The sequence below is a fragment of the Falco rusticolus genome, chromosome 4, assembly GCF_015220075.1.
Source record: "Falco rusticolus isolate bFalRus1 chromosome 4, bFalRus1.pri, whole genome shotgun sequence".
Lineage (NCBI taxonomy): Eukaryota > Metazoa > Chordata > Aves > Falconiformes > Falconidae > Falco > Falco rusticolus.
The window spans coordinates 100,113,998-100,137,357 of record NC_051190.1 but is presented as its reverse complement, the minus strand read 5'-3'; the positions used below and the strand labels follow the sequence as shown (position 1 = coordinate 100,137,357).

Sequence of the window (23,360 nt, the reverse complement as noted above, 5' to 3'; positions counted from 1 at the left end):
GGCACTGAGAGCAGTGAACTTTACCCTCTGTCCTGAAGTTAGCAGCAGACTATGTCCTGAAAATGGATTTTTTTAATTGTGATGTCTTTGCTATCCCTGAAACCCATTCAGTCATCCTCGTTCAAAGGTGCTTTGCAAGACCACTAAGAAACCCAAACCACTGAAGGTCCTTAGATTTGTAGAATTGCTACTCTGGTATCGGGCTTGTTAGACAGAATCATATTTTTCTTCCCAATCCACTGTCAATGGCTAGGTTTAAATGCTATTTATCTCAGATCTGCTAATTTGCTACACACTTAAATTTCTTTTGATTCCTTGATAGCGTTTGTGGTTTTTTTTTTTTTTTTCTTTAAAACAGGGATTCCCCTTCTAACTGTTCCTGTGACTTTTTTCCCATTTTGTGTTATAGAGCCAGTCATGGAACAGTACTCTCTCTCTTTGTATCTGCTTAGCAGACAGAGCTGGAAGATGGTCTCTTGTTTCCCTTTGGTTTTGTCTAATCAAATCTTGAAATAGAAAATGTGAGGGCCGAGAGGAATATTAGTGTTGAAGGACAGTGAATCTATCTGGAAACCAGGAGACTGGAAAGACTTGGTGCCAATCATCAAGTAAAGCATCTGCCTAAAGAGTTTTTCTAGTCTAAATTTAGTCTGGAGAAGTTCTGTTTAACTGGGAGCAATTTGCTATATTCAAGTGGGGAGAAGGGGTGAATGGGTAGGGAAATAAGAAACTGGAGGAATGTACCAGAATATTAGTACGTTTAGATGCCAGTCTGCATCTTTTTTTCTTATTTGATTTGTAAAATTGTAGAGAAATCATGGGAACAGCTTGATATTTTTCCACTCAAATTTATAATAACATCTAGCCTGTGAAGATTGTCTTACTTCTGCCTTACCAGTTATTTTAGAGCTGTTAGGCTGCCTCTGAAAACATAGGCACAAGGTTCTTGGTGGTTGAAACAGCTTTAATTAAACAATAAGGGAAAAATGCATGACTGTACTTGTAAGAGAAAGGAAGTGTAAATTCTCATTTGTTGCTCTCAGTAAAGGGAAGTAAAAATATGACCTATAGATTGAAGTCTTCTGGGAACAAAGAACTGCATAATTAATGACATCTAGTTTCACAGAAATGCAGTAGTTGTCCAGAGTTACTTGCATCTGAAATGTCAGTTGTAAGTTGAGTTGTCTGATGCAAGCTGTAGAAGCTTGCTTTGACTTGGCACCAGCATGATTCTTTTCTGGAAATACTTGTTTCTTCTATTAAGATAAAACCCATTAACAAGGTAGGAGGGCACTGATGCAGGATCAGCAAAAAACAGGTCCCCAGCTCAAGTACTTCCATGAGGAAGCTTTAGGTTCTTGAGGCGTTTTGCCTACTCACCCTTACCCCCATCTTGTGCAATCAGTGTTGATAGAAGATACTGAATTAAATTATTTCTCCCATGCAAAAGTCCTGTAGCACCTTGTTTGTGTAATGTGTGCCAAGAGAGGTTCAGATTGGCCTATCTGAGGGTTAAACTTTGCTTTAACAGAACAAGGGTCCCTCAGCATTAGGATTTGAATGCTTTGCCTTCTGAAGTGGTGGCATAAGGAGTCAGGATGCTGCCTGTTGGCACCGAGACTGAAGTGAGAGCTGGCTAATATTCTTGCCCCTGTAGATTTCATGCAACTTCTGCCAAGACAACTTAGTTGTGATTCCTGACTTGGTATACCAGTGGGCCTTTTGTGTTGATTGTGGGCCCATCTTACTGTTTTGGAGCATTTTGATCCAAATTTGGTTAATCAAATTTTAATGTGTTTCTGCTACAAGAACTTCTTTTGCATTTGGCATATTGTCTTTTCATGTTCTTTAACTTACACCATAATGCACGTGTTCAATGGAAGAACCTTGGCCTATAATAGAGGATTCTGTATGTACACAAGCAGTGACCACGTTGCAGCAATATTAAATTCCTATAATCCAGAAGGTGGTCCAGGTTCTAAGTGTTGGAAAGATCAATCAATCATGGGAAATGTCTGTTTGGTGTGTGGTGTTTTGGAGGTTTTTTTTTTCTAGTAATCTGCTTCCCTAGCTGACTAGTCAACATAATGGGGAAGAAGGGTGAAGTTGCCAGGAAACAATAGTGTAAACAACAGTGTAGGTCTTGAGCCTCTGAGGTAAGTGTCTTAAGCCACTGTTGACTTCATATTTTTCAGGGCTGGGAAGAACCTATGCAATAGTGTCTGCAACAGTGTCTGAGCAGGTGCTAGAGATTGAGAAGCATGTTGCCTCCTTGCTGACACCATGCTCTGGGACAGCATGCTGTGCAAAAGCAAGTGTGGTCTACTACATAAATCAATGGGCTGTTAGGAGCTGCTTTTCTGCTGCTGCACCACATGGATAAATTACTTTGTGTCTCTCTTAGTTCCCACGTAAATTGGAGCTGTCAAGCTGCTGTGAAGCTGAGTTCGTTAAGGGAAGTAAAAGCACTTTGGGGTCTTTGGGAGGAGGTGCCATTAAAACTCTTATCCCTGTGTCATCTCGCTTGTGAACCCAGGGACAAACTCAACAGAGGACTTGCCTTTCTGCTTTGCTTTTGCTGGAAGAAAAAAATCTGATAAAAATGTGTTCCCATCCCCCAAAATAAAACAATCCATGCATTTTTAGTGACCTTAACCTGAAAAAAAGCCTTGGGAGTTTTGGTTTTAATTAAGCTTTAGTTCCTATTACCGCATGGTTTTTTGTTTGGTTTTTGTTGGTGTTTTTTACACCCACCCACCCCCGAGTGGGGAGTTAATTTTGTTCCCCAGTACTGGCTCAGACTGGGAGTATGTGCAGGTGCTTTGCTCCACTTTAATCCTGAGCTTATTTTGGAGAGCCATGGTTTTGCTTTGTGATACACACACACACACCCTTTTTAGCTTTTACAGAAGTGTGTCAGAAAACTTGCTTCAGGCAAAAATAGATGAAAGTTCTATGCTAGGTCATATCTATATGTCTCTCTCACTAAGGGACCCATCTGTAGCAAGTGTTCAGAGAACAGTGTGTTGAGGGGTATGCATATTCTGCTTTCTCTTGGGTCACTCTTCCTGGTTTGGTGTTACAAGTAATTCTTCTCATGTTGTTGGCATGCTTTCTTGAGCAGCATCCTTTTACCTCAAAAGGCTCGGGAAAACATGTTATCGGTATGTACAATGGTTCTTCACTGATGAAGACTAGGCATACCTAAGAGGAAATGCAGTTGATGGACAAGTAGATTGTGTTCAGCAGGGACAGCTAACCTGTCCTATTCACTGCAACTTTTTATGTAGTAGAGCTTCTTCCTCTCACCTCACTAATGATTTTTCTCTCATGTAATATTTTATACTGGATTGCCACATCTGTTTGAAGAAATCAGCTGACAGAGTAAAGAATTTTTTAGGGGTGAGTTTTCAGATACTCAGATTCTGAGTCTCCATTCTGCCTGTCTTCACAAAAGGGGAACCCAGATACCACTGGGAAATTATTTCCTCTCTCAAATGTGAATTTTGTTTTGATTTGACCAGTGGGGTCAGAAGTTAATGGTGGATACCAGTAGGCCAAGGTGGGTATATAGGATTTGCCTTGATTAGCTTTACCTACTGAAGTGTTTAGTGTCTAGTCTAAGATAGTCATTTGGGTCCTTAATCACTGACTGTAGTCAGTGGTGAGAGGTAAGGTGCATGTGAAAAGCCTTCTGAAATATGTTCCTCCTCCTTAAATGCAGAGGGAGTTCAGACATCTCATTCTAGGTTGTTTAGCCATTTGAAAGGTGTCAGGTGAATCCTGCAGCAAGTGGTTCAATGAATCTTATCGACAAAGTGAATCTGGATGAAGAGTAGCTCCTGTAATCTTGCAGAACAGGAACTGAGCCACTTGATGGTGAAGGTGGGAGGGTGTAAGCGGATAAGAGCACACTTGTCTAGTTGGAAGAGTCTTCCTCAGCAGACTGATAGCATTCTTTGCAGAAGTGCAGTACCTATAAAAGAACAAAACTTTCCCAAGTGGCCATTGCATCTTAGTTTCTAGGTGTTCAGCTTGAGATGTCTGAAAGTAGTGTGGCAAGTGTGGAAGGTTATAGATGGTAACTTTCTTAGCTCAGGAGAGACAAAAGCTTTTGAAATGAATATAACTTGAAGGTTCAAAACTGCCACTCACCCTTAAAAATAAATTAGGAACTGGGAACTGTGGCCTTGCCAGTGCCACTTCCTGCAGCACCCAAGTTTCCCATCCAAACTCGCTCAGTGAGTGAGAGCTAATCGGATCACAGCACCAGCTGGCACTGCTGTGGACAGGAGGGGCAGCATTGAATGTGGGTGACAGCCTCTGGGTCCAGATCCAACAGTGGTGGATATCCAGGTCCTCCCCTCTGGTTCCTAGGCACTAGATGTGTTATCCATTGGTATAGTGAATGTAGCCATGTCATAAGAAATCTTCTTTTTGATTCTGCTTTTACAAGCTGAAATCCTGATGCTTGTGTTTAGTATAACAAGGAGTTAAGACTGATTTGCATTATCTGGTAAGCTTATCTTGGCAAAAAAGGGTGAGGGAGAGGGAACTTAAAAAGCAAAAATTAAATGTCAGCAGAACTGTGACAGACCTGCATTCCTGTTTGGCAATTTGCTGTGCAGCTAGTAAAAAGCAAAATTATTGGCACAGTTAACAGTGAAACAACCAACTGACCTTTCCTGGCTGAAGTAGTGTTTCTGGTTAACTGTTTAGAAACCAAAAAGCTATCTGATAGATTCACACTTTCAAAGCAAGGATACAGAAACTTGGAAGTGGATTTTGACAAAGCTTCTAGAAATCCTTCCAACTGTTTAAGAAAAAACACGAACACCCAGAGCACTTGACTGTTCTCTGTGGCCAAAGTTTGGTGCTGCATTATCATTGGTAAGTAATAATTGTCTGTGCAGCACTGCTGCTAATGGCCCGTTAATTCTGGTCTCGCTATTCATCTTGTGCATAGAGAAGGAGTGCTCCTTTGATTAAACAAGAAGAAGAGCTGTCGATGCGGGGTCAGAAACTACCGTAGGGTCCCAAGAGTATTTCCACCCGTGTTTGTGGTCATGCAGCCAGCAGAAGGTATTTTATATGGACATTGTTCCTCCAGCCATTTGCAATAACCAGTCTAGGCTGGCAGCGTAGGTTATGTTATTTGTGGTCTGCCTATGCAGATAGCTTGCCCTTGTCATTGAAGATGCCCTGCTGGCTCCTGGGGAGCCTCACAGTAGTGAGAAGATAGAGGAGGTAACAATTTCTGGTTTAGGAAGGTGGGGTGAACAATTTAAGAGGCATCTTGCTCCCCAGGTGTGTAAATCAACCACACAAAAAAGGCTGTGATTTGATTTTGGATTACTTAGGCTGGTGGGGTGGAGAGGCCGCTCAGAGGCAGGGGAGCAGCTCCCTTCCTGAACTGGGATTTAGCTGTTGTTCGTTGAGAAACTTGTCTGTGGGATGAAGGCTGACTTGATGGCCTCTGTTAGCGCTGGGGCAGGCCAGGTATGGGAGGCAGGCAGGCAGGCAGCACAGGCCTTGCCTGGGAAGAGACAGCTAGGGTGCTCTGAAGGGAAAGGAGACATGGAAGTTGCCGTGTGGGTAATCTGGGAGCCCAGTGCTGTAAAGAAATGGTAAGGAGATGAAATGTAGGTGAGCTGTGCAAGAAGTTGGTGCCTGAAAGGATGAAGCATGGAGGCTGCAGGTCATACCTGGTGGCCTAAGAAGGTATATGTGTCCTTTTTCCCTTTCTGTTCCCTGTGGATCTGCTCTAGACCTGAACCCCTTCTTTCCACCAACACTTTCACTTTTTTTGTTACAAAACACATACTTAAATCTTGGGGAAACCATGTTGATGTGACGTCAGTCGTCTTATGAAATGTGGAGTTCTCATTGCTGTGATCCCAAGGGGCATTTCACATGGTGCATAGCTGACTGTGGGGCCAGGCACCCGTCTGAAGAGGAAATAAGCCAAGCAAAGTAATCTGACGTCAGTAATTTTATTATTGAGGATGAGGAGTCACTTCCTGGACTTCTGGCAGGGAATCCACTGAGTTTCCTAAACTTTATTTCTAAAGTAGGATGCACTTTGGGTTAAGTAAATATCATGGTTTAACCCCGACTGGCTACTAAGCGCTACACAGCCACTTGCTCACTCCCCCCTGGTGGGATGGGGGAGAGAATTCGAAAAGTAAAAGTGTGAAAGCTCATGGGTTGATATAAAGACAGTTTAAGAGGTAAAGCAAAGCCACAGACACAAGCAAAGCAAAATGAGGAATTCATTCGCTGCTTCCCATCTGCGGGCAGATGTTCAGACTTCTTTGTACTCAAAAGTTGATGGGGTGCCTCTTGTGCTCTCTTGTCATGTTTGCGAATTGTGATTAAAACCCTGTGAGTAGGGGGTAGGAGTCACTACCCTGTGCTTAGTGTTTGTTTCACTGCTGCTAGACAGAGCTTGTGGTTGGTGTGTTCTATTTGCTCACCTGAATGCTTAAAACCTAAAAATTGTGTTTTAAGTCTTACATTATGGTTCTGTTGCATTTTCCTTCAGGCCAAAGTTGTGACAAAACAGGGAGTTCAGGGAGACTTACCTGGGTCAACCAGCAGGGTTTTGCCTGGCTGATTTATTAGAATTGTTACTTACTGACTTAAAACTTTTAAGACCTCAGTTTTACATTTGTTCCAGCTCTGTTGTCTGGTTGAGCAGTGTGATATTTGAGTGTCTCAAACAAGCTGTCCTTAAACTGCTGAGAAGAGGTAACAGATGTTGCTTGGCTGGATTTGGAAAGTTATGCCAAAGACCTGATCTGTGAAGGAAAGCTGATTTTTTTTTTTTTTTGTCTTGCCATCAACCCTGCTAATGCAGAATAGTAGGCCAGTGTGACTGGCAAGTTACTACCTTCTTAATCCTGAGCAGCTGGAAATCTGCCCCATGTTTGGGAACACTTAACAGCTGCTGCTTCACAGATGAACTGAAAAAAACCCTGTACCTGATTCATATTTAGTGTTCTGTTACTTACATTTCCTGCGAACTAGGTGGTATCTGTAGCAAAACCATCTGCAAATACTATATACTTGGCATCTTTGGACAGTAAGAACTAATTTTTAGCCATTTGGTTGTTGAAATACCTGTATCAATAAATTCTGTGTATGTATGTGCCCCTTCTAAATTTTAGCTAGACCACCTGTGTCTATCTGTGCTTTCTATGGCTCAGTGAAAAAGGGTCTAGTTATTTTGGGTTGGTGTTTATACATCCTATGTTTTTGTGTGAGCACTGTTCAGTTGATAGATGATTAGTTTGTGTAAGCTATTGATGCAAAAACTATAATTGGTCTTCTCATCATTAGTAGATGTGCCTTGGAGGGCTCCATTATGTAAATTTGTTAGCTGTACACTGTAAATTAGAGGTTCTTCCCTCTTCTGCTTTTCTTTCCAGCAGCGGAAGAAAATACTGTTTTCATCCAAGTGTTTTGAAGAATGTATCTAGAAGAGATGAAAAAAATGACTCTTTCTTTTTTTGGTGTCTTTCTCCCACTTTCTCCAAACCCACAAATCATCCATTAGATCTAAGCTGTTCTGGATGGGAGCAATAGAACGCTAGCTAGCTGTTCAACCTTCTCATCATTAATTGTCAAGAATGCTGTGACCTAATTATTTTGCCTACCTTTCGAGAATGTTTCTTGTTCTTTTTTCTGTTGTGAAATACTAGGTGTTGTGCAAGTAGGTTTGAAATAATGTAATAGTGGGGTAAGTGGGTGTGGAAATACACTCTGTTCTCTGGAGTAACAAGAGCAGGGCGAGGGCAGGAAGGTTTGGGGCATTTTTGTTAGATGTCAGCTGATATAAGCTGAAAAAAGTGGTACAGGTGATCTGGCTATTATGCTTAGCTGCAGGTGCTGGAACTGGCAGGAAGGTTTAAGCAGCTGTCAAAGGGTGCTGGGATATATGAAAATAGAGATTAATTTTTCCTCTGCTGTTGTCTGAAAATTTGATTAACATCTTTTCGTATCCTCTTCAACTTGGAAAAACCCAAGAGTTTTAGATTATGCATTCCTTTGCATAGCTGTAGCACTTTGGCCTTTTGGCAATAGCTATGTAAAGTACAGCATTTGAACAAATGATAATTTAAAGGAAAGATTGCCTTGTGTTGTTCTCTCTGTTTCCCCTCACAGTCTTTTCTGGTCACTTGTGAACGTTATTTAATGAAATTGTAAGCCACAGACAGGATGATCTGTTAAAAATAGTAGCTGGCATTTGAGCCCAGGTGACTTGAGGTCAGGGTGATATCTTATGTACCTGCTTTGCATGGTAATTGCTCAGGTATGACTGCTGAAGGCACCACAAGTCTTGCAACTTTGGGGAAGTTGTTCAGCCACCCCAATCTTTGTGTACAGTGGTCTAAATAGGTGGGAGTTTGTTGTGGAGTGATAAATGCTCATGCTAGCTGCTGCTGCCAAAACAAATCTGATACAAATGTTGGTTACTGCCTCCTGGGTGTGTTTTGTTATGACTTCTAGTAAACCAGTATAAGTTTATGAGTTCTTGTCTGTTCTTGCTGGAAAAGGTTATCTGAAGAGTCCAGTTCCTCTGTAGCATGTGTGGGAATGGCTCTGCATTGACTCAGTTTCTGTAAGAAAAATCTCTTTTAATTGCAGCAAACTTGCAGTTCTACTGTTATAAAATAACTTCCACTGCCAGGATGTGGAAGAAGTATCTGTTGTGGTTTGGGTTTTTTGGCTTTTTTTTTTTTTCCTGTGTCTGCTTCTGATGTTTGGAGTTTTTTCACTTGGTAGTGGGTACTAATGGTTTGTTCTTAAAGGAGGGGTTTATTGCTGTGAAGTGGAATTGAAATTTTGCTGTTCTTGCTGCTACCTAGACTTTTTCCTTCAAGGAATGGACTTAGGCCCTTCATTTGTCCAGGACACCACTCTCAACTTTTTCCTTTAAGTGAAGCATGCCTGTTGTTCACACATGCTGTGGAGTCATATAATTCCACTAGGAAAAACTTTGAAGACTTGACCCATTGAAGATAATCAATTATCCCTTAGGAAAATTACTATCTTGCAAGTTGCTGGTGGTTGTGAGGCTTTCTGGGAACTGGGAGAACAGATCCAGAACAGCCCGTCACCCAGGTGAAACTCCTACCCATGTGACTTGTCTTTGCCTATGCTGCTGTGCTTGCATGCACAAGATGTGCTGACAGAACCAGGCTGCCAATCCCTTGTTAGCCCTCTGGAAACTTCTGTTTACAAACATTTGCTGCTTTGGGGGCAATTAGGTGAGAGAACAGTGTTTCTCCTGAACATATCTGTTGCATCTGTATGTGCTAAACATTTATTATCTTGGATAATTAGCAAAATCCACTAAGGCAGGCGGTGTACGTCTTGTAGCATGTATTTGTGGAAGTTTGTTCCATGCTTCTATACTGGATTTCAGCAAAGGAGGCTGCTGCCAGGTGCAGATGAGCATGCAGAGCCTTTGTAAACCTAAAAACCAGCTGTAAACCCTAGACTCGTGGAGTCGCTGCCTAAGCTGTCAGAATGCAGGTGCATGTTGAGGGGAGGATTATCTTGATATTTTTCTCTCTTAAGATATTTTACCTTGGAGAGAAAAACCTGGACATATTCAATGACTGCCTCTTCTAGAAGGCAGCAGCTTTATACTTTTGGCCACAAAAAAGTGCACAACTAACAAGCAGATGGCCGTGAGTGCCCAAGAAGGCTGTCACTCGATGACAGATTGTTCATCCTAATACCATATTCTGGTGCCATAGACATGTTAATTAGCGTGAGTAACTCCAAGCAGACCAGCATCTCACAACCTCATGGAAAACGAGGGCCAAAGAGCTTGGTGGAGTATCTCCCATACAGTCTCTGTGCCCAAATGAGCATTGCCTCCCTATTCCTACTGCAGTGAGGCAAGGAGCTAGATCAATTAAAAACAGCGAGGAATCCAGTAGGTTTCAAATGACTGAATGTACAGCGGTGATGATCAGCTCAGAGAGTATATTCTGGTCTTTGTTTCACAGGATCCTAGTGTACAGCCTGGATGGGAGCCACCAGAGAACAGAAAAAGGCTGGTAGCTGATTGTTCATCCAGTCCAGGATTGCCCTTAATAGTGTTTAAGGAAATTGTATGTTTAGATATATTCTTTCTCATTTCCTTCCCTAGCTCCTAAAGAAGGGAGGTGGGATTCTGTCTTTGAGAAGACCAGCTGTCTCCTCAAAGATAACAAAAGAAGCTAATTAAGTGAGCTGTAGTTTGTGCCCTGAACTTTTTGTTTCTTGGAATATGGCTTGTGGTCATGTCTTAAGGGAGTTACACGTAGCACCTAAGTTTAGCACAGAGTTGGATGTTTCTCAGAACATGCTTTGTAGGTCTGGTCTTACTTCCTGAGCCTTTTTATAGACTACAGGTTTACTGGGAAAATAAAATGGAGCCAGGAGTTAGGTCAGTTCTGTAACAAGCTGTTAGAAGAGGGGAGTGGATGCATGAATGGGACCAAAAAGCCCAGTGCAAGAAAAAGGCACCTGATCAAAAGCAGAGACTAAGGGACATCTGGTTATTGTATTCCACAGACATTTCATTAGTTATGCAGCAGGGAGGAAATGGTTTGTGCTCCAAAAAGCTCTAGCAAAGTTTTATTTTCACCATCTCCTCCCCTTCGCCTTCTCCACCCAAATAAAAATCTTCAAATGTGTTTTGCAAAAGCAAATTTTAACCCATGTACAATTTTATAGCTTTTCAATAAACAGCTTAAGACAAGGGTGTTTCAGACTCTTGAGAGGCTGTATTTTGTCAGTAATGCAGTCATTGCAGATTAATATATAGCTCACAAATCCTCATATATCTGCCAAAATTAGGTCATTTGCAAGGCTTTGGATTTTATAAGTTGTTTATAAAAATCTGTACGCAGCCTATATCAAGAAGGGGTTTCTGTTCGTTACTACCTCTTAGTTCTGGTTTGGCTTTGAGTTTTTAGTCTGTAGGGAGAGAGGTAAGGAAGGTCATGGTCCTTAAAAAAAAGCAAAGAAAACCTCCACCCCCCCAACTGCACTGTCTGATTATTGAAGACTATAAATGTGGGTCTGAGAATCTAGGAGAACATTCAGCATCGCAGCAAATTTTTTGCAACTACTATGTTTTGGGGTTTTTTCGGGTTTTTTTGAGAAACTGTAAGGAAAAAGTAGTGGTATTTTATAGGAATGCTGGTTGTACCAGACCTCTGGAGGTCATCTGATCCCAACCTCCTGCTCAAAGCAGAACTGTCACCATTGCTGGATTGCATCAACTGTGGCTTTGCCAAGTCTTGAAAACCTCCAGAGATGGAGATTTGTAACCTCTATGGTTAACCTGTCTGTGGGTCATACTGCCCTCCTGGTAAGAAATAGTTTTTTAACGTGCAACTTGAACTTCCAAGCTGCTGCCTCTGGCTGTTGCTCCATGTTCTGTCATCCAGTACTGCTGAGAAGCATTTGTTTGACTCTGTCATCTTTGCAGTTCCCCTTCAAACTATAGCTGGCAGCTAATCAGATTACTCCTTAGCCTCTCCTTCTTGCTAGACTAAAAAAGCCCACATCCCTCAGCACTCCTTATAAGAGTCATTGTAGGCCTCTGGACCCTATCTTGACACCCTTCTTGAATTGAGGGGCCTGGATATAGTATTCAGTGTGCAACCTGACCAGCACTGAGTTGGGAGGAATAACAACCTCCCGTGATGGGCCAGCTGTGGCCCTCTTGATGTAGTTTGCCTTACAACAAGAGTGTACCTTTTCAGGTTTTTCAGCCTGACACCCATTGTAATGTGCAGCTTGTTTTTGACAGGGCAGATCTTCGCATCTGTGCTGATGGGATTATTCCATCCCAGGTGCAGGACTCCGTATTTCTCCTTGTTGAACCTTGTTGGGGTTTCTCCTGGCCCAGTTGAGTTTCACAAGGTCCATCTGGATTGGGGTTCTAACATCTGCCTTTTCAACAACCTCCCCTGACTTTGTGTCATCTGCAGATTTGCTGGGGATGTAGCTGTGCCAATATCAAGACTGTTGTTAGGATGTTGACCATTATGGGCCCTTGTGTTGATGTCTGGGCTGCTCTTCATGTTACTGGCCACCAGCTGCATTGAGACAGGTTCAGGAAAACTGGAGCCAAAATAGCAGCACTCGGTGGCTAGTTGTTGCAGAATAGCTGTGTGATCATGGCCATGACTCCCTTAAAGATCTTTGTGAAACAAAGTTAGCGTAAGTTAGCTGAAGCAGGCCTTGCAGCTATGCTGAGGCATGCTGATAAGGAAGCTGAGAAAAACACTGACCTTGTGCCTAATGTTGTAAATAACTTTGAGGAATTCGCGTAGACAAGAGAGGAAAAAAAAATATATGTAGTTAGCTATCCGCAGAAACCGCAAATAGGAGGACGTATGAAAGTGTAACCCTTTAGAGCTTAGCCAATCAGCAGATGATTTGTAGGCATAATTAACTGGAACTGTATATAAGACATAATCGCGCCGTAATAAATTGAAGCTTGCTTTATCACTCATATTGAGTCGGCCGCGTGCTTCCCCTCGCTCGTCAGCTAGTTACTGTGAATGCTGCAGCAAGCACTTTAACTGCCTTCACCTTCTAGCCTTCTGAATTACTGAATCCACTGCAGTGATGGCCGAGACAGGTATGCTGTGGTCAAGTGATGATCCTGCTGCCCTCATCCCTGCCAGAAGCTTGTGCAGGATGCTGTGGTGCAGTCAGCGTGATCAGAGTGATCCCTGAAGACAGGTGTACCACAGCAACTCTGGTGGGCAACTGGTGAAGGAAAGTTCCTGTTTTAAAACATGTTCCCTGTTGTTGTACTTTGCACAGCAAATTAACTGTGGGATGTTGTTAAAAGAGAGGGGGCCAGAATGGAAACATCTGAAACTTGCTTTCTTTTGGAGAGTGTGACTGGAACACAGTTAATCATTATCTATTTTGTAGTAAGCAAGTACGTGTTTGCTGGTAGCAATTAAACTATTGTTTTAAAGATTAATGAGTGGGGGAGACATTAGTGTCACAGTAACAAACAAGAGCCTTTTTAGAGCAGAGGCCTTGAGCCAGCACGTGATCTGCCAGTGCCTTGTTCTGAGCAGCAGCTGTGTGTTCCCTTCATGTTCTAGCTTGCAGTGATTTTATAAACAGAGATTGTTCTTGCCTTCCATTGGCAATAACATGGAGATGCTGAAATAAAATGGGCGTGAAGACACTTGGCAGTGTGGGATGAGATAGGTTCACCTGGATAAATGAGAAGCCAATTTTGTAAATACTTGAAAATAACAGACCTTTGCTGACTGCCATTTCTAATGGGAAATTTTCTGGTTGTGTTAGTGATGTCCTTTTCATGAATTTATCAGTGGTTGTGGTCTGGTCCTCTGGTGAGGGAGGCTGGCCAAGGGGAGAAATTCTGTAGCAGGCTTGGCCCCACAAAAAGTACACTTTGCATCTATTTCTGGCAAGCTGGCTTGGCTGTTAGCTGTGTGCACACGTGTTCACAGGTCAAAGGCTGAGCAGTGTCTGCCAGGGTACATCAGATGTCAGCTAACCTTGGAGGAGTGCTATAGCTGTGTTGCATAGTGTTTTGGTGTCAGTGATATTGCGCAGAAAACCAAAAATCGGAGGTTAGATGAAGTGAGGAAGAGGAGTATATGTCTTGGTTGCTGTTAATGCAGAGGATTCAAGCTGTGTGTGGTAGGGTGAGAAAAATCTTCTATTAGGTCAGCTGGGCAAGGACTCTAACTACAAAGGGGCATTGGGGCAATAGAAGCTGTGTGGACTAAACAGAAAATTGTGTTTCAAAACTAAAGAGTACAGGGGGTTCTGCTTTGAAAGTGGACAAGCAGATGTATCTATGTTGGACTGAAAATCTTGCCTGTATGCTGCTGCCAGCTCCAGAAGAATGACTGCATTTTGAAAAGTTATTGGTTTTGTTTTCTCCTATTAGCTTGCCATGGTCTAGGTTTTTTTTAGCTAATGGCATAATCCAGCTGTTGCACATGGTTCCCTTCTGTGCAAGGCCCTGTGTAGGCTAAGCAGAGGATTGCCCATGAGGATACAGCTTTTATCCCCCCAAAAGGGATTTGTCAGGGATTAATTCCTTTCAGCAATACATTAATAGCTTGCAATTATGAACATAGTCAGTACCCCTTTAATTTTATGTCATTGTTTATTTTAAAAGTTGACATTTTTCATATCACAGGACTCCATTTGCTTCTGAGAGTGCTGCTACTGTGTATCACCTCTGAGTATTCGGGAGCTGGCTGGGACATTCCGGTCTGTGTGTTTCAGGGCTGTGCATGTTGGAGCCAGGGAGATCAGCAGTGGATGAGCTGGTGAGAGATCACCTGTGTGGGACCGCACAGGGTGGATAGTGGTGAAGCAAGCTCTTCACCATGAGGAGGGGTAGAGAGAAGGGGGCTGAGTGTGCAAAGCAGGACTCTCGGGCATGCTGCTTGTTGTAGGGAAGGGATTTACTGCTGTGGGAGACTTGTTTGTAGCAGGTTGCTTGGAGAGTACTGAGTTGCAGAGGAAGGGTGAACGCAGTGGCAGAAAGAGTTGGTGCTCTGTGTGGATGGCATGTGACAGGCTGCTGTGATGGTGGGATTCTCCTTAGCTGAGACCTCTGTAGCTGCTTAATGGCATTTCTCAAGGGATCCCATTCTATATTTTACACTAATGGGGGAGGGATCTGCATTGGTGACATGCGGTTGAGTTTCCTGGCAGAAAGCACTGGTGATGAGGCACAATGAGCTCCTGGTCACTGGGGCAGTGGGAGCTGGGGCACAGGTTCCCCAGTTCCCAAGGGGTCAAGGCTTTCTTGTTTGCAATAAGGGGTTTCACTGACCTAGCTTCTTCTGACTTCTTTTGGAAGAAATATTCACTTTTATATCAGATAGACTCCGTCATGCACCAGCAATACGGTGACAGGCAGGAAGCTGACGTTCTGCTTGCCTCCAGCCTTCCTCAGAGATTTTTGTCCTTGTCCCTAGTACATTCTCCCTCATGCTACCCCAGGCTAAACCTTTCAACTCGAACACCAGTTTGTGCTTAAAAGCAAAATAACCTAGTTTTCAGCCATTCGTTTGAATTTTGAATTCTGGTCTTTTGATAGAAACAGCCACTGTCTAAAATGATGTTTATGTGCAGCATGAGGAGGCTGGATGGAGATACGAGCTCCTGTTGTTCCTTGTGGTTTTACAAGCATGCGAAGAACATCGCTACTCTCTTTTCCATCAAACTGAACAACCTGCAGGCTTGAGACTCAGAGCATGAGAGCAAGGTGTTGCTGATGGTGCAGAAAAACTTGTACATGCTGGAGGGAGTTTCAAACGAAGGCTAATTAGTGAGTACCTGCACTAACTAAAAAGCGTTTGAGTATCCTTTTTCACACTGGCAAAACCACAAACCTGTTGATGTTTCTTTAATGACTAACGTATTATGCTTTACCCTAGCATATGGCTTTTTTCTTTCCCAGGCTTTCAGTAAGTTGCTTAAAATAGAAGACTGCAGACTGACTTCAGATAACTGTTGAAGCTAAATTGCTATTTGGATTAACTCTTTCGCTTAAACCAAAAAACATTTTGTGTTCTCAAACAGTGTTTCTGAACTGCCATTGCTGAGTAGCATTCAACAAATACAACTGGGGAGAGAGTTTTTTGGGTATGGTTTCGTTTGTTTTCCATTTGCCCACACAGTTGTGGGGTATGAAGCTGAAGGAGCCCAGAGTTATGCGTCTGCCTGTTAACAGCTTCAGCTCTCAATGTCTTGTGGGTCCAGCTGCAAGTAGAAATCTAGCTGAATTGTAAATTTAGCTTCTAGTTTTCTTATTGTAAAGAATGTTTTCCTGCAGTGCAGCCAATTGTGCTTTAGAGGCTTCATCAGAGGAGCTACTAGTACTGCAAGCTACCACTAAGTGTTGTTTTCCATGGGGATTTAGTAACTCAGCTCCTAATGCTTGGCAGACTTTTTGCTAGCTTAGATGTGTTGATCCCTGACCCAGGTATCTGTGCCAACAGAAACTTTCAAGTGCTGAAGCAGTTACAGTGAGAAAACTGTACTTCTCCTGTGCTTGTATTGCCCCTGGGATCTGGATTTACTAGAGTTGCGAAAGCAGTTACCTGCTGGTGCGGTTCTGCCTGTGCTAGGAATGGGTCACCAGTCTGTTTTCCTGCATAAGTTGTTTCTTGCACGGGGAGGCCTGCTCCGGCAGTGGGGCAGCCATGGAGCTGAAGCCTTCACTGGGGCTAGGCTTTGACGGCCTTATTGCCTGGAAGTTACTGGGACCTGGCTCCCTCTCATAGGGTCTTCCATGAAAATTAGTCCTGCTCTTCTTCCCAATACCCTCAGCACTGTTCTGCAGTACTTGGTGCAGGCTCTTACTGGAATCTTGCGGTTTATTTCACTTTTTAAAATCCCACCTCAGAGTATTTTTATGGAAGACTTTAGGCTTTCATTTGCATTTGATCACATTACTAGCATAGGTCAAATTTACTGGAAGAAAAAAAAAAGTATTGTGAATTTTCAGAGAATTCAGCAGAGGATATTTTGGTGACTAAGATTCTGGCTTCTTGCTGTGTCCTTTGTTGGAAGGTTAGGTTGAGCTTTGTTTAAAGATCCCCAGATGGCTTTGCTATGCTTGGTAGGTACCATGGTTTAGGTTAGTGACTAAATTAAAATATTCTTTAGTCAAGCTTATTCTGAATTTATAATGTGTGTTAATACATTTGAAACAAGCAGCTGGTGACTGAGGTGGTGAGGAGATGTAATGTGTGGGTTTTTTTCTTAGAGACCGTATTAACGATGAATTTACACCAGGATGCTGTTCATCCACTAATACTGGCTCAAAGCTCTGTGCTGCTTTGGGATGGGCAGTCCTGCATGGAAATTAACACTGTAATGCCCTGGCCCTTCACAAAGGCTTTGGGCAGAGTGGTGTAGTGTAAGCTGCCTGAAAGCAGCAAAGGGCATGGTTAGATGAATTCCTCTTCTGTGGAAAACACCAGCAGCCACTTCAGAAGGAAGTGCATCAAGGACCTTTGTTGGAAGGAAATTACTGCACTGATTGTGATGACTTTGATTTCCCTCCCCAGCTAGTAGCTGCAGGACCTCTGACACATAACTCCTGCTTTTCCACAGTCACTTGGGGGTGAAGTACCTCTCTGTGTGATAGGGGGAAGGAAGTAAGAAGAGCCTGCTGGTATTTCAGGACATTGTGAGGGAAACTTACTGTGCTTCGTTTCCTTTTGAGACTTGTGTTTAAATTGGGAGTCTGTCTCCTGTGCCAGGGGAGTGAGGGAAGGATTTCTTCCATTACCTTTACAAATAACTGTGGTGTCTTTAGTGTGAGGGTATTTGATGCAACTGGTGTCGAGGAGGTGTAGCCAGCTGTTTGCTGGAGAAATGCACCATTGTGCTATTTATTTCCCATTTTGTTTCAGGGATTTTTAGCCACTTCCCAAATATCCACCCATTCTTTATGTTAAAACTTCTTCCTTTATTCATAAGACTTAATCTTTGTCAATTTAGTATTCTGTACATCAGAGTCCTTTCCCCTGTTTCAACCTCAGACTCCTCTGTATATCATGAAGTGTAAAGTTCTCTTCATTATTTTGTTCTGTCAGTCATGTTTGGCCAAAGATGTTTCCCATAGTTATACAGTGGGTAATTCCAGTTTATTTTTAAAAAATCATTGAAGTGTAAACTAAAACCGTCTTCGGTGTCAGATGTTCAATTAATTGAATGTGATACTTATATTTGAAGGGTGGTGAGTCAATGCAAACCAGCTCAAAAATACTCCTTTAAACAGAAATGTATGAAGTGTATACTGTAGAAAGTTTAGGTAAAGATTTTACTTTTGAGCTAAACAAGGTGTTTGTGTGTCAACCTCAGAAGGGTTCTAGAGCAGTTAAGTGCTGATATAGTTAAGAGAGAGCAAATGAACACAAAACCTTCAGAAATGAAATTTTTTTTTAATGAAGGAAAATAGTGCGAAAACTGCATGTTTGAAAGCATGAATGTTAAAATTGGAAGTCATTCAATGATAACTATAAAAAAAAAGGACATCCCTATCTTATTTTAAAACCCAACCAAAATTCAGCCAGCACCAGTAATTTGTTTAAGTTTGTCTATTCATTGTAGAGTCACATATTTTGAGTATTTAAGACTTGTCACTGCTACTAAAGTACAACACTGCAAACGGCTGAACTCTGTGATGGCTTTTGTCACAACAGTGCTACTGAAACCTGTGGTATGGCTTGCACTGTTTCTGCTTCTTGGGTGAATTGGCAAGGGTGAATAGGCTATTGCATTAGGGACCCTGGAGGGCTGATGCTCGGGTGTCTCCCAGCCTGCAAGATGTGATGTGAGCATTTCACTTGAGGACTGTTCAGAGTGGGATTTGGTTATTGTGAGAGCCTTGTTAAAACCTTCAGAAGAGATGGAGGTGGTCTGTAAATGCAAAGTCTCAGAATTTTTTTTGGTCCAGAATAAAAGAGGTTACAGCTCGTTGCTTAGATGGTTTCTAAGCTGTGCTTGCTTTGCTGGGAATGTTGTATGTTGTTTTGGAGGAATCTTTGCTCTCATAGCAAGAACCATGTAGTTCACCAGAAGACACTGTTCTCCCCTGCTTCAGTGCAGACATGTGAAAGTGCTTCCTTCTGAAAAGAAGCAGCAGTTTCCAAAGGACATAGCAGGGCTTTATCTGTGTTTTACACGCATTGCAAATTCCCTTGGTTACCTTTGTGTCTGTGTACTGGGGTCTTGCTGCACCAGTGATAGCAAAGTAGAACGTCCAAGAAATTGGCGGCCACCTTCTCAGAAAACATGTTTATGCTTTATAGCAATGTAATGCTTCCAAAACATTTCCTTAGCATGATTAATGGTGCACCAGATAAAAATCCACCCTGTCTAAACTCAGGGAGTGCCATTCCTTATGTATTTTTGACGTGCTACAAGTTTGCTGTTGCATTTGCTTTTGTTTAATTTCTCAGTGAATAAACCTACATCATAAGGTATTTATCTCTCAGCCAGGTGCTTATTTGTAGGCCATCAGCTGTGTGTTTTTTACTATGAACACCATGAGACAGTTCTTTGCAAATTACCTGTTTGAGTGGGAACTGCTGTCTTAGCAGTGCTTACTCCAGTGATGAAATACCTGTCACTTACAAGTAAAAAGTTGGGAAACTAACACTGGCTTGGTGTTTTTAAAGTCCTGGAATTACTGTGGTAGATCTTGTAAACATGACTGTGAGGGTTCCTTTGTCTCTGATCCCAACTTTTCTTTTTTAGGCACAACTGGAAGCTCAGAGGGCGACTCAGGATTTTCAGAGGGCCACTGAAGTGCTGCGTGCTGCAAAAGAGACCATTTCGCTTGCTGAGCAGAGGCTACTGGAAGATGACAAACGTCAGTTTGACTCCGCCTGGCAAGAGATGCTCAACCATGCTACTCAGAGGGTAATATGAACTTGCCCCAGTTCTTGTGTGTTGTATGAGGCTTAGTTTCTGAAAGGCCAAACTTTTGTATTGCTCCAGATACATGACATATAGGAAATGAAGCTACAGAAAGTTATGAAGCCTAAGGTTAAATGATTTGGGTCTTGGGCAGCTACTGGGACAAGTATAGTTCTCTGTCTGTCTGTGCTATTAGCTAGTGGACTAGCTCTCCGAAGAAAAAAGAATTACCGTCTATATATTAGGGGTAAACAATGTCTTAAGGCATATCTGCATTCGGAGTTACACCAGAATAATTGCATAGGGATGGCTATTCCTGAGTACACCTTATAGAAACTTTTACTCTGGAAAAACAGGGACATGTTCTAATTTTAGTATAACCTGTTCTTAGTATGGAGTAAGTTGAAGAAAGCACTTCTCTTCGGAAATGTGTGTTTGAATGTAGAATTCCTAAAAAAAAGCAACCCACCAAAACCAAAAGTGTGTTGCATTTTAAGCTTGCACATTGCTCTATCCTAAATTAGCTTTCAAATTTAGACAAGGTCTTACTTCCTTTGTAAAGTCTTCTTAAATCTACAGAAGAGATGCACTGTGTAACAATGAAAGGCAGTATTCATTTTAGCAGCTGTCAAGACGAATTTTCCTGTCATTTGCCGCGTCTCTTTTTTCCTGTCTCTTTAAAAGAGAAGGGGAAAAAAAAAGGCAGAAAGGTGTGTGGGTTTTTCAACATGAAAGAACAAAAAATCGAAGTTAAAAGCCTTTGTTCTGTCAGAGTTCTCGTAATATGCCAGTGAAGCTGAACATGCTAGCATATTTGGAATTGCAAGCCTACAATGTTGGTATTGTCTTGCAGTCCTCAATGCAGTAGCTCTGTTCTGTTGCAGAAGCTTCTCAGTTACAAGAAACCCTCTATTTCAGAGTGAATTGTAAAAAACAGCTGCTTGATGAAGAAACAGGGAACAAAAAGGATGTTGGCTGTGTGTAGGGGAGAGATGGAAAACCTGGTATATATTAAAAAGCAAAAAACATACTGCAGGGTATTGTTTGTATTATTGTCCCTGTTATCATTAGGTATTTGCGGATCTGGTAGCATCTGCGTGTTTCTGAAGGGAGCCCTACCTTCACAGTGCATGTGTGCTGGGACTTTAGCAGCTGTCATTTTTCCTAGTTGTTATCCATGTTTGATATGAAAAAGTCCAGAAATGCATGCACAATTTTTGATTCTCAGAATAGATCGGTGAGAAAACTGGAAGCATCTAAGGAGTTGCTTAGAGCTTCTGACTGCTAAACTGCTGAGATCTGGTGGTGAATGACAGCAGCCACATATCAGCTGCTTCTCTCTAGCTGGCATAACAAAAATTTGTGTTGGTGTGGGTGAGGAAAGAAATGCTAGCAATTTTGAGAGTTTGAATAGATTCATATTTTCCTTGGATATTTCAAGGGGTTCCCTGTGTCCTGCTACAGTCCTTAATCCTTCCCTGACAGTCTGCAAGAGGAGTACACCTTGCATGGGCTAACCCGGCAATTTAGAGCAGGAGATGGCTGCTGACAGTGTTTGGTGGAATCCTGCTGGTGGTGTTGATAAGTATCATCACTAAATGCAGAATATCTGCCTGTTGGAGAACTGATTCGAGCCATAATGTCTCTGATGGTTACAGCTGAACAGTAAATAGAAATCTCAGGTTTATTTACTGCAGTTATAAAAATCTCCTACGCACAGACTGGATTGTATAGAGCAGTTGATGGCTCCTTGAATGGAAAGCATGTTACCCAACTCTTCCTGGTGCTTGTAATAGTCTGACTAAGCTCAGTTCCCAGAAAGCACCTATCTGCACCTTTCCAGGGTACAGCAGATTTTGAAAGAGTTACATGGAAGTTTGTCTTGTGATTTTTCATTTGCCATACTGGAGGTCGTAGGGCCAGAGCCAAGAAGGGTGAAAATGCTGTGGAAGTCCTGACTGAACAGACCTAGCATTAGTTTGTTTGGAATGCTTGACTGAGTTTTATTATCTTCTTTAGGAGCAGAATGAATATTTCCTTGGTTTCAGTGCGTGCCAATTAGTGAAGTGCTTGGTGGTCAGTGAGGTAAACAGAATAACTGGGGTCTCAAGGAGCAGAAAACATCATCATTCCTTACCAAGCTATGAATGAAAACAGGTTCAAAGATGAGATCTACTAGAACAAAAGTTCTCCTTGACTGCCACAGTGTTGCTGTTAACTCGGATGGTTAGCTATTAATTACAGCAGAAATGACTCATGGAAAAAAACTCTTTCTGAGGGTGAAGGCTGAGGGTTAAGAAATAGAATTTCTCTGCTTCCACATATAAGAGCATTCTTGGAGAAAGTTTTTTGCACTCCAGTTGTTTGGATTTGCTAGCTTTTTTGCATGTATTTATAAATGATAGTTGTACTGGGCACAGAATGATTTTGCGCTGGGCCTCGTACGGCAATTCATTGAGTGCAGAAAAGCACCTCTGTGCCAAATGTTGCAAGTGGGCTACTAATTCATTTGGTTTTCAATTGATAGAAATGTCAGGCAAGACAAAAGTGTTTTGATTTGCTATTCTTAGACAGAGGTAGCAGGCTCTATTGAACTCATCTCAAACTTGGCATAAACCTCAAGCCCTGTGGCAGCTTGGTAACTGACAAACAATGCAAACAGAGAGCATAAAGGAAAAAGGTAGGCAAGAGAACAAATGAGACACTTTTTTTTTTTTTTTTTTTTTTAAAAAAAATAATACCTAGGCCTGTGTGTAAATACTGCCTGGTTACTTTTGCATTTGACCCAATGGATGCGGACAACGGCTTGTGTTCCAGAGTACCAAAAGGAAATGCTGTTTGCAGACTCTCACTGGGAAGAAATTGAGATAAGGGTTGCATGTTGTAATTGCTTTTTGATTTCTTCATAGACTGAGAAGCTATTAACACTATTTTTAGTGTGACAGTCTAGCAGGTTTCTGTAAACAAGGCTTTTGTAGCCACTGATGTAGAAGATCATATAATTAAAGAGTTATTGAAATTTTGGTTATCCTGGGTGGGAGCATAATGTGGAAAATGCTTTTATATTTATGGAGCAGACAGGACCAGCGTAAATAGGTACAGGGAGTACAGGCTGTCACTCAGCAGTTTTTTTCACCTTGCAGTTTGAGCTATGTTTCTAAAGGAAGCTGGGTGCCTAAATAGGAGCTGGATGCCTGCCTGCCTGCCTGTGAAGATACAACTAATCCCTGTGAATGTCTGTGCTTGAGCTATATGTCGAGCACATGAAGCACAGGACTGTAAGGCAATCCTGTAAGTCAGGCAGCTGCTTTACCCATTTCTACTCTTAACTTGATGTCTATTTTTGGGTAAATTCCTATGATTTTTTTATGTCCATGGCTCCACAGATCTGAGATATCTGTAATGACACTTAGGCTGGGATTCAGCTCATCGGTTTTAAGTATCTAAACATTACTTTATATGTCCCAGTTACTTGCCTAAACTTCCATTATAGTCAAAGGAGGACTGATCAATAAGTTGATGGTGTCTGGAGAGCAATTCATGTTATAGGGGGGGCAAGTTCATTGCAAGATGAATTCTCTGATTATAATGAAAATGTAGTCAGCTAGCTTGCGATGTAGACAGGTTTGATGAGCTCTTAAGCTGCCTAGAGAAGAGAAGTACTGTTCAGTTAGCGATTGGCTTACCAGGTTTTGGTAACTGCAGTTTGTCTTCAAAATTTGCAGAAAATGTTTTTGATAGGTGAAAATTTGTTGCATATCCACTAGTACCTTGAATTATAATCGGCAGTTTGGGGTGCAGAGAGCAGGACTAGAAAAGAGCGAAAGGATGGAGAATACTGTAGGGATGAAGGAGAGAAATCTTCTCATTTATACTCCTATTGAAAATAATTCATTAAT

At 42.1% G+C, this 23,360-nt stretch overlaps 1 protein-coding gene across 4 annotated transcripts in view; it reads left to right on the top strand.

The window, feature by feature from the left end:
- Positions 1-23,360, top strand: part of SH3BP5 (SH3 domain binding protein 5) — an 84,210-nt gene that overhangs the window by 44,646 nt on the left and 16,204 nt on the right. For all 4 annotated transcript variants that reach the window (XM_037383366.1, XM_037383367.1, XM_037383368.1 and 1 more), the window contains one exon: positions 19,300-19,464. In XM_037383366.1, the coding sequence (XP_037239263.1) occupies positions 19,300-19,464 (165 nt within the window). The remainder of the gene's footprint in view (positions 1-19,299; positions 19,465-23,360) is intronic.